General features: G+C 40.9%; 1 protein-coding gene across 1 annotated transcript; it reads right to left on the bottom strand.

Annotated features, from left to right (window-relative positions):
- Positions 1–810: 810 nt before the first annotated feature.
- Positions 811–20,624, bottom strand: SMIM13 (small integral membrane protein 13). The gene is made up of 2 exons (XM_060111046.1): positions 20,495–20,624; positions 811–5,072 (listed from the first exon to the last, which is right to left on the bottom strand). Exons 1-2 carry the CDS (start codon positions 20,568–20,570, stop codon positions 4,885–4,887), a joined length of 264 nt encoding a protein of 87 aa, XP_059967029.1. The 5' UTR covers positions 20,571–20,624; the 3' UTR covers positions 811–4,884.
- Between the last annotated feature and the right edge of the window lie 433 nt (positions 20,625–21,057).

The raw sequence follows: 21,057 nt of genomic DNA, 5'->3' as shown, positions 1-21,057 counted from the left end.
CCCCACGGCCAGTCTCCAGCAATCTCAAGTGACCGTGCCCTTTGGACACTCCTACCTGACAAAGCCTGACCCTGACACAGTCCACTTTTTCCATTCTACATTCTTGGCAGCCGAGCACTAATGAAGAAAAATCAGGACTCGGCACTCAGCCACTGCAATTCACGGTTTCCTATTGCAAATGGGTTCCAAGGCATCCCTCCATCTTTTCACTTGGCTTTGGCCCATTCCCGCACTCAGTCTTCCTGGTGGTTAATACTAACAAAATGTGAGACATGATCTATGGTAAACAGATATGCAAAACAATCTTGAAGGTACTGGATAAAGCATGAGAAGAAAAAAGGCTAAACATGAAGTATAAATTAGCTCTAATGTTATGTGCCCTTAGGTTCCAAGTCAATTACTTTCACGGCACTAGGAATACTACTGAGATGTTGTCTTAATTCTTATAGATGTTTAGAGTTTGACAAATGAGGTGAAGGGTGAACCACTGGTAAAAATGGCTGGTTTCCAATCTCTCATGTCCAAGGTACCCTTCACGCTTCTTATTCTTTTTTTTCTTTTTTTTTTCTTGTGGTACGCAGGCCTCTCACTGTTGTGGCCTCTCCCGTTGCGGAGCACAGGCTCCGGAGGCGCAGGCTCAGCGGCCATGGCTCACGGGCCTAGCCGCTCCGCGGCATGTGAGATCCTCCCGGACCGGGGCACAAACCCGTGTCCCCTGCATCGGCAGGCGGACCCCCAACCACTGCGCCACCAGGGAAGCCCTACGCTTCTTATTCTTCATCAATGAAACAAACACAACTTTTGTTTTCATTTAAATTTATTCTGTGTAAAGTGAAGCATCATACAAACCACAGAAGCCTTAGATATAGTGTTGACCAGTTTTAAAACAGTGAATAATCGTTTACACAGACTCCTCATCTCTAATTTTACATCTCGTTATACAAAGGTACTATTAACACACACAGTTCTAATTCCTTATAAACCTATTTGTCAAGCAGCAAGATGACAATACATCATAGCATAGCACAGAATGTTTCCTCTAAGAAACCAGAGCAGCAGTATTTGGTGAATGGTTATGCATAGAACTTAGAGGGGTAAACACTGGTCATAAAACAGGCGACACATGTATATTAACAAATGGAAAATGTAACTTTTTAAATTAATATAAGATAAAATGTTACTCTTTATGCTTTAAGTTAAAAACTATAGAATACTTTAAAAGCAGACAATAATCCTACACTCCATAACAAAATACTATTCTATTAATTGCTAAGAATCCATAACCTCTGAGTACTGCTCATTGGCTTTTTAAAGTCAACCTGAAATATAAAAGCACTTGAAGTTTACCAGTCAAAAGCTAAAGTTACATTGGTTACATGTCACATTAAAACATACCTTTTAAGAAAAACTGACTTTAAAAAATACTGCATTGTTGACTTAAAATAATTTCAAAAACTGTTGCTCTTAAAAGTAAAAAATGTACTACTTTCAAACCTTTCAACACAGTTTGGTTTAAAATGCCCTATTTTGTGAATCCATTACTTAACATATTCCCAACTTTCAGCAAAATAACAGTTCGAAGTTGTTTTTAAATCTGATAACATCTGAAGAAATGGGTCCGCATGTCTATAAATTGGCTATCCACCACAAAACGACGTTATTTATGTTTCCACCATGAAAACATCACTACAAAAATCCACTGGATGAATTCTATTTTTAGCTTTATGTAAATATTAAAAACCTTATTTAACAGTGTCACACAAATACTTGGCGTTTTTTGGCCTTGAAATCAGAGCAATGCTACCAATAAATGTGATACAGGCAATTTTCACAGAAGTTTCAGAAGCAAAAGAAGAAAAAGATTTGGAAATGGTTGGTTAGGAAGGAAAAGCACCCACCAGAATCCTCATTTTAGAATTAATCCTCAAACGATGACGTCCTTGCTCACCATCGCTGTTTGTGAGGACCTAAACAAGACAAATACTTGTGTGTTTAGTGCTCAGGACCCTCTAAACTTTAAAACTGACCACAGACTACTCCGTCTCCTACTAAGAAACTGAAAATGCACTTACGATGAGGTCTGTAAGTTCAGCTACAAAAGCACTAAAACAGGAAAAAGAACAAAAACACTGTATCACACAAATAAGTCTGTGTTAACAACTATTTCTCCTGCCTCTCTCAGTGGCCTTAGAAATAGGTACTATGGTGAGTGTACTGGGGGGGGGGTGGGAAACGTTTTAAACAAAGGAATTCGTTTGTAGAATTCTCATATTGGCAGCAGTGATTTCACTTTCCTAAGAGTTAAAACATGGTAGAGTGTGAGCTATTAATATGCTTTGGTTACATTTCCCAAGCAAGTTAAGCAGAACATTTCATACAATTCTATTTTAAAAAGACATCCATAAAAGCATAAATATTAATAAATAATACCAACATGTACATCTTTCAGGGATTAATTTGGGGACGACCCTTGCAGATTTTAGGGGTTACATTGGCCATCATTCTGAATACTGACACAAGAGGAAGCTTACCAGCTACTTAAAGTGTGTCAGCAACCATTACCTAAACCTAAGGTACCCACTGCAAAGCGGAATCCACAGCTCCAAATATCAGACTGCAAAAGATCTAATTCAAATATCCTCCCAGCACCAAGAAGCATTAAAGTCCTTTCTAACTGATGAGCATTTTAATGTAATATTTAGCTAGTATGAAGCATTAAAATTAATGCTTGAAACTTGTGTCACTATTTTGTGAATCAATATAGTCACATAAAAACAGAAAATTGCATCCACTAAGGAAATAAAGACAAAGACTGTGCCCCACTCTCAGCTGCTGGGGACCTCTCCTTAGCAAATATTTAAAAGTAAAGTTATACTCTGTAAATTCCCTTTTAGTACATCCAAAGGGCTACAATGACAGCAGAGGTGTTCACCACCTTAGGGCAGAGCAGATGAACTGTTAATAAACAAACAAAACTATCAGCATGAAGTATGAGGTATCAAACAAAATTACACACCATCATAAAATAGAGGTGATATTCTGTAATGACTAGTTCTTGAGAAACAAAGGTTTAAAACGTAAAAAGAACTTGGATTAATAAAATAACTTGGCTTCGCATTTCATTCTTGTATAAAGCAGGCAACACTAAACGGGAAGGTTCTTTAATCCACATCTCTCTTCCCCAGGAAACAGGCAGTCCAAAGTTCAGTGAAGACAAACATGGGAACCTGGCAAGAATCATTTTACAGTAAAGCAGACATTTTCACCCACTCTCTATTTTTTCCTCAATACCCAGTACCTCTGAGGTTTGTCACTGAATTGCTGTTTGTGAAGAAGTATTTTCTCCACAACACATGTCTTGAGCATGAAGTCCTCCCATACAAAAGGAGTAACTAATCCTACTCTTCCTAAAGTAGAGGATAGGGCCCAGATTCCCACGTTACTACTCTAAAATCTTGAATAGGGTGTTCCAAAATGTATCTCACAGAGGATAAGTATTTTAACAACAGTCTAAGAGTCAGAATTAAGGTCCCCAATAAATAATTGCTATCCTAGAAAGAAAAATAAATTTACAGACTATTTTTTTTCCTAACCTAAGATGCCATCAATTTTAAGACGCACCACATGTATCACTAAGAAAACACACAGGCAATTAAACTATGACACAATGCTTCCATATCCTGTAGAACGTCTACTTTTTTAATTTACTCAAACAGCTTTCAGAGTTAAACAGATCTTTATCGCGTCAACCTTGTGCATACATGAAAGTGTATGATGAAATAAGTTGGTTAAGTTATGACTATAACTTCATAGTCTGAGTCTAACTCCTCTGAATCACTCAAATCACAGCCATCGGTGTCTGCATTCTCCCAGACCACAGCACCCATGGCATCATCAAGAGCACAGGCAATGGAGCATCTCTTACAACAGCACTCCAGCACTGCCTGTGGTTTAATATCAGCAGGAAGCTTTGGACAAAATGATGTTTGACACCTTAACGACAGTCCTGCTCGATGCATGAATCGATCACACCAGCCTCTTGTTGCTTTGAATTTTGTTTCATCTATTCCAAGGGTTTTGGCAATTTCTCCTGCCTTCAGCTGCATCGCCTGGCGTGTGATAGGCAGTCCTTTTGCATGTGTCTCACTGACAAAATGCAGCACAGCTTCGTCTACTTGTGGGTATCTTCCTTTCTTAGGTCCCGTAAAGCATTTTGTTGTCGCTTTACAAGAAAATATGGAATTTCGGTCATTCCTCCAGCGACGGATATTTGCTTCGCTAATATCGAATGTACGCCCTGCTGCTCTGTTTCCGTGCTTTTCTGCATACATGATAACTTTTCGTTTCAATGCTGAATCATAGTGTAATCTTTTTGAGGACATTTTTAAAAGCCAGTTAAACCTGACACATTTGATACCAACAACAGGACAGACCTTACGTCCACACAGGCACAGGCAAGGATCATTGCATCGTGACTATTGCCTGGTTGACAGTAATCGTAAAATGCATCCCAGTTTCAGACAAGGTATAATGTGGGGGAAAAAAAAGTACAACATAGAACTAACATTAATAAAATATGGTTTTTCAAGCCTGTAATATTTACCAGATTAACGCCAGTGCAAGATAAGCCCAAGAGTCAAAGAATAAGTATATATGTAGAAGTATATAAGCAAAAATTATCTTTACGATGAAATCTGCAATGGTCTGATTTGGTTGTAATTCCCTTTATTTTGATATGGCTTACATGTAAATCTTTTTTTGAATTGGACTTAAGATCCAAGAATGAATGTTCTTCAATCTTTTAGCAGACTGCAAAGCCAAGTCATTCCAGAGAGAGACTCCCAGTGTCCTTCGTCATTCACTATCAGAGGACCACGGCTCAGGTCAGTGGCCTTCATCAACAGGTGCCCTCCTTTGGCGAGCAGATCTGATCCTGTATGGAGATGACGAACCATCCTCTTCTGTTTCAGACCCTGAAGGTTCATGATCTCCCTCCTGAGATCCTGTGTCTCCCACCAGTTCCCGAAGAAACTTGAATTTTGATAAAAAAAGATGCCAAACAAAATACCAACCTAAAGAGAGATAAAAACATTAAGAGAAGTTATGACACACAGTATTATCAGTTGGGAACATTTCCGTTAATTGTGTGTGGGGGGGGGCATGTGTGTCACGAAACAGTATGCGCAATTTAAATGTGTATGTGATTACAATTTATATAACAAACATTTAGCAAGCATTTACTATGGACACGGCATAAAGATAAACTCTGGGATTCTACAGAATGGCAAAAACAGTTTCTGCCTTTATGGAATTGAGAATTCAAGCTTGGTCCATCTACATCAAATGTATAATGAGATGATGATATCTAAGTAGAGTGTTTATTGTATTAAACTCAAGTTTTTGAGAGCATTTTTCTGGGGAAGAAAGAATACACCTCGTGGGCTTCCCTGGTGGCTCAGTGGTTGAGAGTCCGCCTGCCGATGCAGGGGACACGGGTTTGTGCCCCGGTCTGGGAAGATCCCACGTGCCGCGGAGCGGCTGGGCCCGTGAGCCATGGCCGCTGAGCCCGCGCGTGGAGCCTGTGCTCCACAACGGGAGAGGCTACAACAGTGAGAGGCCTGCGTACCGCAAAAAAAAAAAAAAAAAGAATACACCTCGCTATTTACCTGGACGTTCACACCTCAATGCCAATATTTACTAAAAACAAGTTTGCTTCAATCAGAAAGCAGGACAGTAAATGGCAGGATTTACTAAATCACCTGCACTTTGGTAAAAACTTCTCAGGACCAAACTATTCAGTAAGTTTCTAGAAATAGTAAACTTTCACAGAAAATTAATAATTTTTCTTTAATTACACAATGAAAGATGAAAAGCCAGAGCACCAGTATCTTAAATTCAAGATTTTTAAAAATACAGTGTTTTCAGGTCAAAGCCATTAAAAAGTCTGAATAACTCTCCTAAAAAAAAAAAATTACTAACCAAGTTTTGCTTGTTTTTGCAAGGAGTTTTAAGTTTTAGACATCCACTAATATAGAACAAACAGTCAATAAAAGAGAACACAGGAGATAAAACTCCTGAACCCATGACTGGTTGCTCCGAAATGTTAAAGAGTATTTCATAAACAAAACTAATCACTGCTAACAGTTTTCCATGCTAATGTGTATTCTCAATGCCTTCTACTTTAAAACTCTCTAGTTTCATAGAAAAGCAATGGACCATAGCATATTCTGATGACTAGCATTTTGTGGAAACAAGATCCAACCAGCCTTTCCACCCTAGCATTACAAAGGCTGAGATGAATGGCCACTTAAGGAAGTTTCTAATTTTACTTGTTTCATTCTTATAATCTCTGGGGGGAAAGATGAACATAAAATCCTTGGTACTAAAAAACTAACTTCAGAGATTTAACCCTTTTCTCAAGTTTTTGACTTCCTTTAAGCTTGAGTGCTGACTGAACCACACCACAAATATATTTTAGTCAACTGTGTGAGTAAAGCACCTAACTCTATAAAACAGTATTTTAACGATATTCCAAATCAGCAAGCTCTCTCTTCACTCAAAATTCTTTGTAAAAATAGGCACAGCGAGGTAGAGGAAAGAGCACTGGAGGGGTCAGGAGGCTCCGGCCTGACAGAAGACTGATAAAGTCACTGTGAGGAATAAATAAATAAAGGGCTTAGGTGCCTAGCACCGAGTCCACATTTCGTAAACTGCTCAATCGACAGGAGCTGTGGCTGTCCCTGGGCAGTGGGATCTGAGGTGACTTCTCCTTTGTTGTTGATTATCTTTTTTATTGAGATACAATTCACCTATCATAAAATTCACCATTTTAAAATGTACAATTCAATGGTTTTTAGCACCTTAACAAGGTTGTGCCACCATCACCATTATAAACTCCAAAACATTTTCATCGACCCCCAAAGAAACCCCACACCCATTAGCAGTCCCTTCCCCAGTTCCTCCCTCCCCAGCCCCTGGGAACCATTAATGTACTCTTCTGTCTCTGGATTTGTGTGTTCTGAGCATGGCATACAGACGAAATCACAGTACGTGGTCTCGTGTGCCTGGCTTCTTACACTTAGCATATATTTTCAAGGTTCATCAAACATGTTGTTGCATGTATCACATTATTCCTTTTTATTGTTGAATAATATTCCATTGTAAAGACACATCACATTTAGCTTTAACCATTTACCAATTAACAGACCCGGGTAGTTTCCACGTTTTGGCTGCAATGACCAACTGCACAAGTTTTTGCACTGACGTGTTTTCATTTCTCTTGGGTATACAACCGACCCTCGAACAAGATAGGGGTTAGACCCTCCCCACAGCTGAAAATCCACCTGAAACTTTACAATCCACCCTCCATATCCACGGTTCCACATCCAAGGATTCAACCTCAGATCATGTAGTGGACTGCAGTGTGTATTTAGTGAAAGAAATCCGCATGTTAAGTGGACCCACACTGTTCAAACCCATGTTGTTCAATGGTCCACTATACCTAGGGGTAGAATTGCTGCGTCATATGGTAACTTATGCGTAACCATTTGTGAAATTGCTAGTCTTGTCCAAAGCAGCTGTGCCATTTTACACTCCCATCAACATCGTAAGAGGTTCTCAATTTCTCTTCATCCTCACCAAGACTTTTTATTGCCCGCCTTTTTTATTATAGTCATCCTAGTGGGTGTGAAGTGGTTTATCATTGTGGCTTTTATTATGGCATTTCCCTAATGACTAAATATGTTAAACATCATTTTCTTGTGTTTATTGGCAATCTGTAAATCTTCTTTGGAGAAATGTCTATTAAATTCCTCTGCCTACTTTTAAATCAGGTTGTTTGTCTCTTTATTAAGTTGTAAGAGTTCTTTATATATTCTTGATGCCAGACGCTGATCAGATATATGATCTGCAAAACATTTTTTTCCCATTCTGCGGGCTGTCTTTTCACTGTCCTGATAATGTTCTTTGAAGTACAATAGTTTTCAATTATGCTGGAGCTTAAATTAACATTTATTCTTTGAGGAAATCCAATTTATCTTGTTTTCTTTGGTTGCTTGTGCTTTTGGTGTCATATCTAGGGAACCGCTGACTAACCCAAAATTATGAAGATGTATGTCTATGCATGCTTCTAAGAGTTTTAGTTTTAGCTCTTACACTAGGTCTTTGATGGATTTTAGTTAACTTTGGTGTGAGAGAGAGATCCAAATTAATCCTTTTGCATGTGGATACCAAGCTGTTCCAGAACTATTTGTTGAAAAGACTGTTCTTCCCTCCATTAAATTGTCTTGGTATCTTTGTCAAAAATCAAATGATCATAAATGTTACAGTTTATTCCTATTCCATTGATCTGTCTAGCCTTATGCCATACCACACCATCTTGATTATAGTAGCTTTGTATTAAGTTTTAAAATCAAGAGTATAAGTTTACCAACTTTGTTCTTTTCAAGACTGTTTTGGCTAAAGTCCCTTGCATTTCCATGTGCATTTTAGAATTATCTTGTCAATTTCTGAAGAAAAAAAAAAGGCAGCAAGAATTTTTATAGGGATTGTATTAAATCTGTAGGTCAATGTGGGGACCTACACTTTTTTATAATATTTCTCTGTACATACCAAAAATTTTCCAGAGTGGACATACATGGTTTTGCTAATCAGAAAAATCAGGAGAAAAACAAGTCAGAAACTAAGTAAATCGTAACTACTCTGTAGACGTCTATGTTTTAAATATCCCAATACCATTAATTGGCCTAAATTAATGAGTCCGGTTGATTTTAAAGATACTAAGGAAAACCCCTTAGGTTAGTTTTGAGAACCCAACCTAAAAGTTAAAAAACCCTCTTTTTCCCAAGGTACTGTGCTAAATAAAGATGATGCACGTGAATTTACCATCAGGGAAATTATAAGCAAGCTCAATCAAAGATGATGATAGTCTTGACCTCATAAAGATCAAAGATCCCAACAGTGGCTATTAGGTATAAAATGACCATAAATTTAGAAAAGTAAAGGGAGGTTAATGGAACTCTTCTGACTGAAAAGAGACTATGGTGAAGGGCTGTCACCAGTGGGGTTCCCACCATAAAATACTCTTGCCCTTGGGGTGGTTAAGAGAAAGTTAAGTCTCCCAGCACAGGAATCTACAAAATAAGGAACTGAAGACTGCTTCAGCAGTCAGTTTGGGGAGATATAAATAAGAGCATTCAGTTAGATCACAAACTTTGTCTTTCTCAGTTTTAATGAAACAAATCCAAAAAAAGATTTTCTTTTAAATCACTGCCAGTGATCAAACAATGCAGGGGACTCAATCTGAAGTCAAAATTCAGAATGCGGTGGCCAATCAGAGAGACTCCAGAGCCTGGAGCAGCAAGTTACCGCCACCAGCTCCGCACCCACCACTCCCTCCCCGCCACACCAGCTCAGCCACCCGACTTCACACCTCCTTAACTGCCACCCCCAAATCTGCAGACAAGCGAACCCGAGAAGAAGCTTATTTTTCCCTATTCTGCCTGCGTGTAAGGTGTGTGAAGGCTGGGGGTGGAGGAGCCTGTGGGTAGTGACACTGCTTCCCACAAAAAATCGTGAGGTAGAGAATTCCCCCTAACACAGATACGGAGCTCATCAGCTGAGCAGCCAAAAACAACACACATCCGCAGTGCCGGGTTGTTCACAATGGCTGCTGTAATGACAGGGTGGGAGAGCAAAGTTAAGAGGGAAACTGTAGTGGTGGTAAGAACTGCAGTGGTATTCGCTAAATTCAGGGACGTTCAACAAGTTATTCCCCGAGTAAAATGATGAAGTTCTTACACAGCTGCAGTCGTGGGAAGATGGTTGGAGGATGCGGGGGAAGGGGATTTCCATCTCACGGTACTTGGAACTCTTAAGATCTCATGCTTCCCCAACAGACCGCTCATCAAAGAGTGTTAATCGTCTGAAGAAAGGATGATACTAAAAATGCCAGGCAGTGTGAACGGAAAAACAACTACACATGACATTTATTTTGGAAGAAGAACCATGATTAAAACCCCAATAGGTATATACCAGGAAAAGTGTGACTTAGCAAAGAAGAAAGTAAAAGAGGTACTACAGTGCCTGCTGCTAATAGTCACTGGCTATGTTAATTAGACATGAAAATAAAAATAGCTAACTTTTTTTTTTAACTTTGGGACAGGTACTCTGAGGAAATGTTTTGCACGTATCGTTTCATGGCCAAATTGTTATTCAATATAAACTGTCCTTCCACTTACATCTGGTATGTCACATTCGTGCAGGTGATTAAAAGGGCCTCACCTATGCATCTACAGTATTTTACCTGCACTGATCTTAAAATACAAAGTCGAAAGTCATATAAATACATAGTTCACCTCCTGTTATTTTAATAAAGCAGCTTTTAATTCAAGTAACAAAAGTCCTAAGACTAAGTTTCACCAAAAAAGGGGGAATTTGTTATTAGCTTATAGGGCTGTCTCATAGAGCCCGTGAGAGGGACATAGAGGGACTAGATCTAGGGGGAGGCGCTCATGAACTGAGGTCATCCTCCAGCATTATCTGGTTTCTCTACACCCTTGCCTCATGTCCTTCTAGGCTTCCCTTGAACGTGGCTGCTTTTTCCCAGCTTTCTATGATTTCTTGGCTATCCTCAAAAAACAGCCTAGAATCTCTGACCCAACTTGGGTCAACTGTCAGGCCCAAGACCAGTGTGCATAACCTGGGCAGGTATTGTGAACAGAACTGCGTGGCCTAGCCCTGAGAGCTGCGGGTGATTTTCAAGGCTGGAAGGGAGTGGGCAGGACAACTCGGGGAAGGAGCTCCTATAAAGATGTCCGCTCTACATTTATTAGGCAACAGGGTCCTGGAGGACAGTCTTTACTTCAGGATCACCCCCCAAAAACCATCCCTGAGCTGGGCAGGCAATTCTTTTGTTGGATGAAGGCTAAACAAAACCTCTGATCTGCTTGGGACCTGCTTCGATTTCTTTAAAACCTTAACACAATCTGACCTCTGATGAACGTCCGCGACGCAAGGGGTCTTCAACCCCTCGAGCAGAGAAACTACTTGGGGTGGAAGTGAGGTAGGATCAGATGAGGTTGGAAGTCACATTCTCCCTTTTAGGGAAAAGAACACATGTAAATATAAAGCAATTTCAACAGCGTTTATTGTCCAATGGAATGACCCTAGTTAAAGATATGTGATTACCACATTGCAGCCATTCCCAGGAGAATCACTCCAACTGGCTACTCTTCATGCTCTGCTAGGGAGCTGTGAGAAGCTACAGATTCCCAACAACTCACCCCAGATACTCCAAATCAATCTCCATGGTTGTGCTTACTCATCTTTTTTAAGCTCTCTAGATGATTCTGATGCACATGTATGTTTCGAAAAGAGAAATGAAGTAAAGAAGAAACATGAGTGCTGTTGCAGATCAATTACGGCAAGTGGCCAAGGAAAAGGAGAAAAGGATAATCAATGGAAGAGCAGCGAAGAGATGGATCAACACCTGACCAGACTGCCTATCTGAGAAGATCCCACTTGAGAAAAGGCAGCAAAAGCTCATTAGTGTTTACTAATGGGACAAAGGGAATATGTAAGGGAGAGCTATAAAGACACTGCCCAGGCTTTGCTGATGAGTGGGCCATGTTGCAGGAGGACAATGGATATGTGAGGAATGATGCAATGGAAGGTCAGAAGTTGGACATAAAGAATGATTCTATCTTTGCTCCAAGGAGTATTGAACTGTGTCTGGTTAACCGAATAGTTTAATATAAATAACAATTTATGTGTTCAGAGTTCATTCTCTAGTATACCATGAATGTATGAGAAAACACATGGAACGTTACATATGCAAAATGAAGCATCATCCTCTATCTACATGGTATTGGTTGTAAGACAGCATCAAATGAATAAGAGAGGAACATGTGTGTAGAAGTGTGTATTGGGAGGGGAAAAGGCACCACAGACACAAGGGAAAGAACCACCAGTTCAGATTCATAACTCTGACTTACCATAAGAATAGGCCAGCCTGGGGCTTCCCTGGTGGCGCAGTGGTTGAGAGTCCGCCTGCCGATGCAGGGGACACGGGTTCGTGCCCCGGTCCGGGAAGATCCCACATGCCGCGGAGCGGCTGGGCCCGTGAGCCGTGGCCGCTGAGCCTGCACGTCCGGAGCACAGGCTCCGCAACGGGAGAGGCCACAGCAGTGAGAGGCCTGCGTACCGCAAAAAAAAAAAAAAAAAAAGTACAGCTCCTACAGTTCCTCCCACCCAAACCTGATATGCAGACACCAGAAACTCCTTACCTACTCTTATTCTGTGGAGCGTGGGTCTTATACCTTATCCTGAGATTGTAAGAGAAAAATGGGAGGGAGGGAGGGAGGGGTTGGAGAGGGCAGGGAGAAGGACTGTCCACAATTATATGTACTTAGTCAAAAATTTACACTAATCGTTAAAAGAAGTATTGCAGTTTTTCATAGTTTAAAAGGCAAGTCTGTGAGTCAGACAAACTGGCTGGCAACAAAGGGTGTGTGTCCTGGGATAAGCAAATAAGCACCCAACTTATGTGTGCCAGTAACTAAGCATTAGTTCACGGGATGGATCTCGTGAAACACACCGTATATTGTTTTTCTAGGCAAGATAAATGTGCTGGCAGCAGAAGGGTAGCAATGGCAGATGAACTTGAACAACGGACCATCACTGTCAACACACCACAAACCCAGGGGACAGCAGTAATCACAGAGTTCTCAGTTCACGAAATGCTTTACATTCGATATCTCATTTAATCCTCTCATTAGCCCTCTGAATTAGTGAGACTAAGAATCATTATCCCCGTTTTCTAGCTAAGAAATCAAAGGCTCAAAGTGACTCATAACCATTGAAAAGGGCTAGCTCGGCAAAACAGCAATGAACTCAATATGGGTATCAAATTTCTCATATTTTCATAGTGAAAGTATGGCTAAAACACAAAACACTAATTAGGGAATAAGAATATGATTTCCTACCCAAGATCTTCTTAGTTCAAAAAGCCCAGGTGCAGTAGAACAAAAAATTCTTATCTTTGTGGAATCATTCCTCCCATGGAGTTAATCCCACCTTCATGATGATATCTAAGTGGTTAACTGACTGGCTCAATACCAATCTTGATTTGTATAAAGCTCTTTTCCACTTTCAATCCTATAACCTTATTTTCCGTTTACACAGAAGGCAGCTAAGGTTCACTGCTAAGTAATATGTCCAAGGCCAAGACACAGGCAAAGTGAAAACACAATCATGCTCTCCAACCCTTCCCACCAAGCTCCCTCTACTGCACATCCTTCTGTAAAGACACACTGGGCGGCCCCAGCAGACAAGCCCCCGGAGAAACCATCACTGACCCAACACAACATGGAACCGAAATACCTCCACACCCAAAACCCTGTTACCCAGTAAATGGAAGACAGGTTTAAAGTCCCCTTTAAAACCTCTCCTCTTTTTATTTTCCTCTCCTTCCGGTGATCACAACACTCCCATAGATCCAAATATTACCCCTATTATAGAGGATGACCAAATTTTTCATCCATACTTTCTACCTTTCTTAAACCCCAGGAAGGAATCTCTACCTCTGGCTTGAAGACATCTTTAAAAAGTATATTCATTCAACAGCTCCTTCTCTTGAGTTTCACATTTCTGTAATGGGTATTGTATCCTTTCCCCATCTCTCAGGTGGGAAAGAGCGTATTTCAGCCCTACCCTGCTTTACTTCAGTGCTATAGATTCTACCTTAATAACCCTCTCCCACCTGTTTCCTTCGTTATATTCCCAGTGCCATTCTCTATCCTACATCAAATCCTTATTATGTGTCAACTGGATTACCATAACTTCTTATAACTCAGAGGCACACTGGAGCCACACTGCTTGGCCATGAATCCTAACTCAACAGCTCACTCGAAACTTGGGCAAGTTAACCTCTATGTGCCTCAGTTTCCTCCTCTATAAAGTAGGGACAACAGCAGCCACTTTCAGAGTCAATGTGGTAATAAAAAGAATTCATGTGTGTAACGTTCTAAAAGGAATGCCCGCACATAATAAACACTCGTGAAATGTTATCCATTGCTACTATCTCTTAGGCTCCCATCTCTTCCTCTCCAGGGCAAACGCCACAGACAAGAGGTTACTACCACCGCCACTGAGATTTTTAAGCATCATGAACACATAAGTTTTACGTCTTTCTACGATACTCTCTCTTCAGTATAGTGCTCTCTTGGGTGACTGCTTTAGCATTCCATGCTCACTTCCATCCTTCATTGTCTTAATAACTAACTGTCATCCCCCCAAGACATGAGTGTCTTAAGGAAATAAAATGTATGGTTTATCTATGGTTTCCACTATGTCCTCTATGTCTTAGAAGAGTATCTGGCACAGAGTAGGTAGTCCAAACAAACCATTCAACTTCCATCCTCCAACCCCAACCCCCAACACACACCAAAAGTACCGTAAGTTTAAGGGGTTAATGACTTTCACCAATTGATCCATTTCAGAGCTCTTAAGATTTCTACTATGTAACAGAGTAGCTGATAAAAAGAACTGCTGAACAATGTTATCAACCAAGTTGACCTGACATGTACAGAACATTCCACTCAATAACAGCAGAATAAACATTCTTTTCAAGTATATGCAGAACATCCACCAAAAGAGACCATTAATTCGTCTCATTAAGTGTAAACCTTCCTAAACTTGATACACTTTTTCACCATAACAAAATTAAACTAGGAAATGATAAAATGATATATGGGGGGAAAATGTCCTAAATAAGTCATGGTTCAAAGGAGAAATCACAAGTGAAACTAAAAAATATTTTGAACCAAATAAAGTTTTTTTAAAAAAATCAAAAGTAATACCTGGAAATGAATTTATATCATTAAATAGCTTTTTTTTTTAAATAAGAAGGGTCTAAAATCAATAATCTAAGCTTCCACCATAAGAAACTAGAAAAAGTGCAAACTAAAATCAAAATAAGTAGAAGAAACTAAAGATATAAGCATAAGTCAATGAAATAAAATATGGACAAGTAAAGAAATAAAAAAATCAATAAAACCAAAAACCAGATTCTTTGAGAAGATCAATAAAATTTATAAACCTCTAGCCAGACTGATAAACAAGAGAAAAGAACATAAATAAACAATATCAAGAATGAAAGAGAAGACATCACCACGATCCTACAGATATTAAACGATAATGAGAGAACATTAATTCAGATAAAATAGACACGGTGCTTGAAAGACACAAACTACTATAAAAGCTCACTCAAGAAGAAACAAGTAACTGGAATAGCCCAATATTAGCCCAAATGAAAGATACTGAATTTGCAGTTAAAAGGTTTCCCCAAAAGTCCTGGCCTAAATTAATTCTACCAAACATTTAAGAAAGTATACTAGGGATTATGCTTTATTAATTTTTGGACACTCATGACCTCCATCACAGCACCTGAACATAACAGTTCATTAAATATATTTTATTGAGTAATACAAGGGTTATCCACCTTGAGACAACCTTGGTTTGTACCACATTTAAGACTGTATTTGTAATAGAAATTTAATAATTTATATTGAGGAATCTGTCTTCATTTCTTCTTCAAATATATGAGGGCCTTCTACATGCTTCTACTCTATAGGATCCAGGAATAGAGCAGTGAACAAGCCAAAGAACGTCCCTGCCTTCACTGAGCTTACGCCCTAACTGGGAGAAACAAACACATAAAATACAGTCAGCCCTCTGTACCCATGTGTTCCACATCTGCAGATTCAAACCACCACAGACAAAACTGACAAACATAGACTGAGGAGATGGAAAAAGGTATTCCACGCAAATGGAAATGGATAAAGACGATGAAGTATATATATACAATGGGATATTACTCAGCCATAAAAAAGAATGAAATCTTGCCATTTGCGGCAACCTGGATGGATCTAGAGGGTATTGTGCTAGTGCAGTTAAGTCAGAAAGAGAAAGAAAAATACTCCATGATTTCACTTACACATGGAATTTAAAAAACAAAACAACTGAACAAACATAACTAAACAGAAACAGAGTCATAGATACAGAGAACAAACAGGTGGTTGCCATAGGGGAGGAGGTGGGGGGGAGTGAAGGGTAGGCAATATGTAAGGGAGATTAAGAGGTACAAACTTCAGTTGCAAAATAAGTGAGTCACAGGTATGAAATGTACAGAGCGGGGAATAACGTCAAGATTTATATAATAGGGCTTCCCTGGTGGTACAGTGGTTAAGAATCTGCCTGCCAATGCAGGGGACATAGGCTCGAGCCCTGGTCTGGGAAGATACCACATGCCGCGGAGCAACTAAGCCCATGCACCACAACTACTGAGCCTGTGCTCTAGAGCCCGTGAGCCACAACTACTGGGCCCACATGCCACAACTACTGAAGCCCGTGCACCTAGAGCCCGTGCTCCGCAACAAGAGAAGCCACTGTGATGTGAAGCCCGTGCACCACAACGAAGAGTAGTCCCTGCTCGCCGCAACTAGAGAAAGCCCACGCGCAACACAGACCCAACACAGCCAAAAATAATAAATAAATAAATAAATAGAAATAAATCTATAAACAAAAATAAATCTATTAAAAAATATTTACGGGGCTTCCCTGGTGGCGCAGTGGTTGAGAATCTGCCTGCTAACGCAGGGGACATGGGTTCAAGCCCTGGTCTGGGAGGATCCCACATACCGCGGAGCAACTAGGCCCATGAGCCACAACTACTGAACCTGCGCGTCTGGAGCCTGTGCTCCACAACAAGAGAGGCCGCGATAGTGAGAGTCCCACGCACCGCGATGAAGAGTGGCCCCCACACTGCGATGAAGAGTGGCCCCCGCTTGCCACAACTAGAGAAAGCCCTCGCACAGAAACGAAGACCCAACACAGCAAAAATAAATAAATTAATAAAACTCCTGCCCCCAACATCTTAAAAAAAAAAAATTTACGTAATATCTTTGTATGGTGACAGACGTAACTAGACTTTCACGGTCATCACTTTGAAATGTATAGAAATATCAAACCCCTATGTCCCGTAACAGGAACTAACAGTGTGGTAGGTCAATTATACCTAAAAACAAACTCAGAAAATGAGATCAGATTTGTGGTTGATAGAGGAGGGGTGGGATTGGATGACGGTAAAAACATCCAGTTATAAGAAAAGTAAGTACTAGGGATGTAATGTACAACAAGATAAATAAAAGTAACACTGCTGTATGTTCTATATGAAAGTTGTTAAGAAAGTAAGTCCTGAGAGTTCTCATCACTGGAAAAAAAAATTTTTTTTCTACTTCTTTAATTTTTTATCTATATGAGATGATGGATGTTCACTAAACTTACTATGATAATCATTTCTTGATGTATGTAAATCAAATTATTATGTCATACACCTTAAATTTATACAGTGCTGTATGTCAATTACATCTCAATAAAACTAGAAGAAAAAAAAGACAAAACTGACGCGATTTCCAGATGGAGTTGATATTTATAAGGAAAGGAAAGGGCAAAACCAAGGATGACACCCAAGTCCTTGGCTGCTGACAACATATGAGCAGGGAGGGAGAAACAGGTGGTAGAAATCAAAAGTTCTGTTTTAGGTGTGTTTAGTTTGAGATGGTTATTAGATCCTCAAGTGGAGATATTGAGAATAAAAGTTTGATGCACAAACCTGGGGTGCAGGAGAGGAATAAGAGCTGTAGATTTAATTTTAGTCATCAGTTATAGTTACTATTTAAATCTTTATAACTGGGTAAGATGAGTAAGAGAACAGAAGGAAGGCAAAAATAGAAATACTATATATTTGTATTATAACGTAATGTAACATAAAAACACAATAGAAAATAGCATGCATCTCATGGAGTAATGGCAAGTACTAGTCTGTAAACTTTTTATTTCAGAGACAAGAGAGATAATGGGTAGATAGATGTGGATATAACTAATTGATATATGTAATTTATCTATATATACTTATGAATGTACTGGGAATAATGAAAACGTATTTCCTATCATAGACTGTGATCAAAAAAAGTTAAATTCTAGGGGATGAGAAGCTAGGAAAAGATAAACAATTAACCACTATGGTAGGAAGAACACCATGAAAGTATAGTGTCCAAAAGCCAAGAGAAGCGCTTCATGGAAGGAATGCTCACCTGTATAGAATGAGTATGAGAGGTTACGTATCAATACAATTACAACTCATAAGGCACCACGGACTTGGTAATACGGAGGCCATTTGTTATGAACCTTGACAAGGGCAGTTTCAGTCAACAGTGGGAGTGGAAAATATTTTTAGAATGAATGAGAGGCAAGAAAGTACAATCAACAGAGACAGGAGAAGGTAGACCTCTCTAAGGAACCTGAAATTTGAAAATCATAATTCGCTATGTGAAAGAGTCGGTCAGAGTTCTAAAATAAACTAGGTTATGAGTTTCTTGGGGCAGACCCGTGTCATCAATTTTTAATCCCCAATGTGACTATATTTGGAGACAAGGCCTTTAAAAGGTTATTTAAGGTTAAATGAATTGATAAGGGTGGGGCCCTAATCCAGTATGACTGGTGTCCTTATTACATAAGAATAGGACATGGACACACACAGATGAAAGTCCCCGGAAGACACAGGGAGAAGACCACCATCTACAAGCCAAGGAGAGAAGCCTCAGAGGAAATCAACCCTGCTGACAAAACGATCTTCAACTTCTAGCCTCCAGGCTACAAGGAAATAAAACTTCTAGCCTCCAGGCTCCAAGGAAATAAATTCCTTCTGTTTCACGTCTGTCATACATTGTTACGGCAGGCCTAGCACACTAATAAAACACCCTAGTTTCTCTCTCAAATCTGGTGGGATCCTTCCCTCCTCTTCCTAAGCCCCAGGCCCCTCCTAGTCAAAACATGAAGCTACCACATCATTCACTCTCCCAACAAAAAAGTGCTTGGATTACTTCTTAGAGCTATTAGTCTTGACCATTCCAATCAAAATAAGGCATTCTTTTACTGACCACAGGTCACCTCTCATTCCATAATGTTTTCTGAAACCAAAGGCAGGGTACTTTTAGAAAAATGAGTAAAATTTAAGTCAAATAGCTATTGGGAGTGGAGAGAGCAAGTCTAATGTATGCAGCAATTCAGAATTTTGAGGCCCCAAAGGCAAGTTTGGCAAATATTCTATCTAAGGTGTTGTTACATAGTTTACATGTTACATTCCTATCTCCAGGTAGCTTGCATCTTCAAGTTAGAAAAGAAAGCATAAGTTTACCTCCTTCCTCACATCCAAACAAATCACATAGGTCTGGTTTTCCTTACTTCAAGGATCTTAAACACCTACAATTAGCCCAAAATCCTGACATTACAAGCAGGAAACTGAGAAAGGCTTTCCAATTGTTTTATCATCAGAAAAGAAAGGCTGTAAGTTAGAAGCTTTAACTCTAGTGCCTTAGTAAAAGCAAGAAAATTAAAAATACACATACAAGTATATAAATACAAATATATATACATGTCTATGCACGTGTAAAAGAAAATTAAAAATATACATACTAGTGTATAAATACAAATATATAAGTCCATACATGTATATGCACGAGTGTCTCCAAACATGGCTGATACTGAGCATTTAGTACATTAATCATGCAATGGATAAGCCCTATAGTATTTTGAATACTGACCAATTACTGCATCAACCTGAACCCCTACTTCAATAGTGTAATTATCAAAAAATACTCACTGACATCTGGTTCTAAACACTTCCCAAATTTTCACACCTGCTCAGCCACTTGGCTAAGAGAGCTGTGGTTATCAGTTACTGTGCGTTAAAAAAAAGAAGTCTACAATTGTGCTAATATTACCTTGAGAGAAAAGTTTCACGTCCTCTCATTCCATTAAGGAAAAAAAAAAATCACACCAAACAAAACAGCACCACTATTACAGAACTATTACAGGTTAGGTTACCTGACCCTGGAAGTTTAGTATAGCCAATGTTTCTAAGTCCTGCCGCGTCTCAACATTTCTGCTTGGAATTTAGTTTAAGCCTGAACTCCAAGGAAACAAAAAATTTCACGCGTGCTTCAAACCCAACTCTGTTCCTGACCCTGGTTAAACGAAAGTGATGAAACCTCGCTTTATCATCAGTCAGAACGTGTCAAAAAAGAAAAAGGAGTAATCAATCACTTCACCTTCGGATACAGGCCAAGGTTAAAATCTGAGCCGACTGCTGTCAGAATGGCCATCAAGACGCTGCCGGTGAAGCAGTACCTGCTTTAACCCCGAGTCAAGATGCCCAGCCCTGGATGCTGTTCTTCCCTCTCCTGGGTGACAGCGGGCCTGTCGTGGATCAGGGCTCACTCCCGAGAGGTAAGTGAAAAACAGATGATTTGAACACACTTGCCCACCCGGGCCTTCTTTTTTTCTTTTAAACCAGACAAAACGAGCCAGTCGACCAGACGATCGAGCCGGCGTGTGTACCGCGGAGTGTAACTGCCCCGCGCGACGCCGCACTCACCGCACACCATCAGCAGCAGCACGATCAGCAGCGTGGCCACGAACACTAGCAGGGTCAGCCCGACGCTGTGCCACATCTTGGGGGCAGGAGGGCGGCCGGCTCCGGGCGGCTGGGCGGTGGGCGCGGGCGGGCCGGCGGACGGGCGGGCGGCGCGGCCGGGGCTTCAGCGGCCGGCGCCGGGCGCGGCAGGGCGCCGGGGCGGCATGAGCGGCGGACGCCCGGCAGCGCCCCCAGGAGGCGAGGCGGGGAGGGGAGGCGCGGGGGCGGCACCGCGGCCAGCCGGCAGACCCACGGTCCTTCTCGGTCCGGCCGACTGAGCGCGGGCGGGAGGCGGAACGCGGGGCGCCCCTACCTCCTCATCGCTCCGGAGAACCGGGGACGCGGCGCCCGGAGACCCCGGAGGCAGCCGGATGTGCTTCCATGGCGGACGCCGCGCGCCCGTGGAGGGGACAGAGGGCGAGCACTGGAACGCGCGGCGGCCACCCGGCCCTCGTCGTCGCCCGCCCGAGGGTCCCTCGACCCCCACGGCCCGCAGATAATGCCTCCCCGCGACGTCTGCGGCG

Source organism: Mesoplodon densirostris, chromosome 10 (assembly GCF_025265405.1).
Source record: "Mesoplodon densirostris isolate mMesDen1 chromosome 10, mMesDen1 primary haplotype, whole genome shotgun sequence".
In the NCBI taxonomy this organism is placed as follows: Eukaryota; Metazoa; Chordata; class Mammalia; order Artiodactyla; family Ziphiidae; genus Mesoplodon; species Mesoplodon densirostris.
Note: the sequence above shows the minus strand (reverse complement) of the source record. Positions and strands in the feature narration are given on the sequence as shown.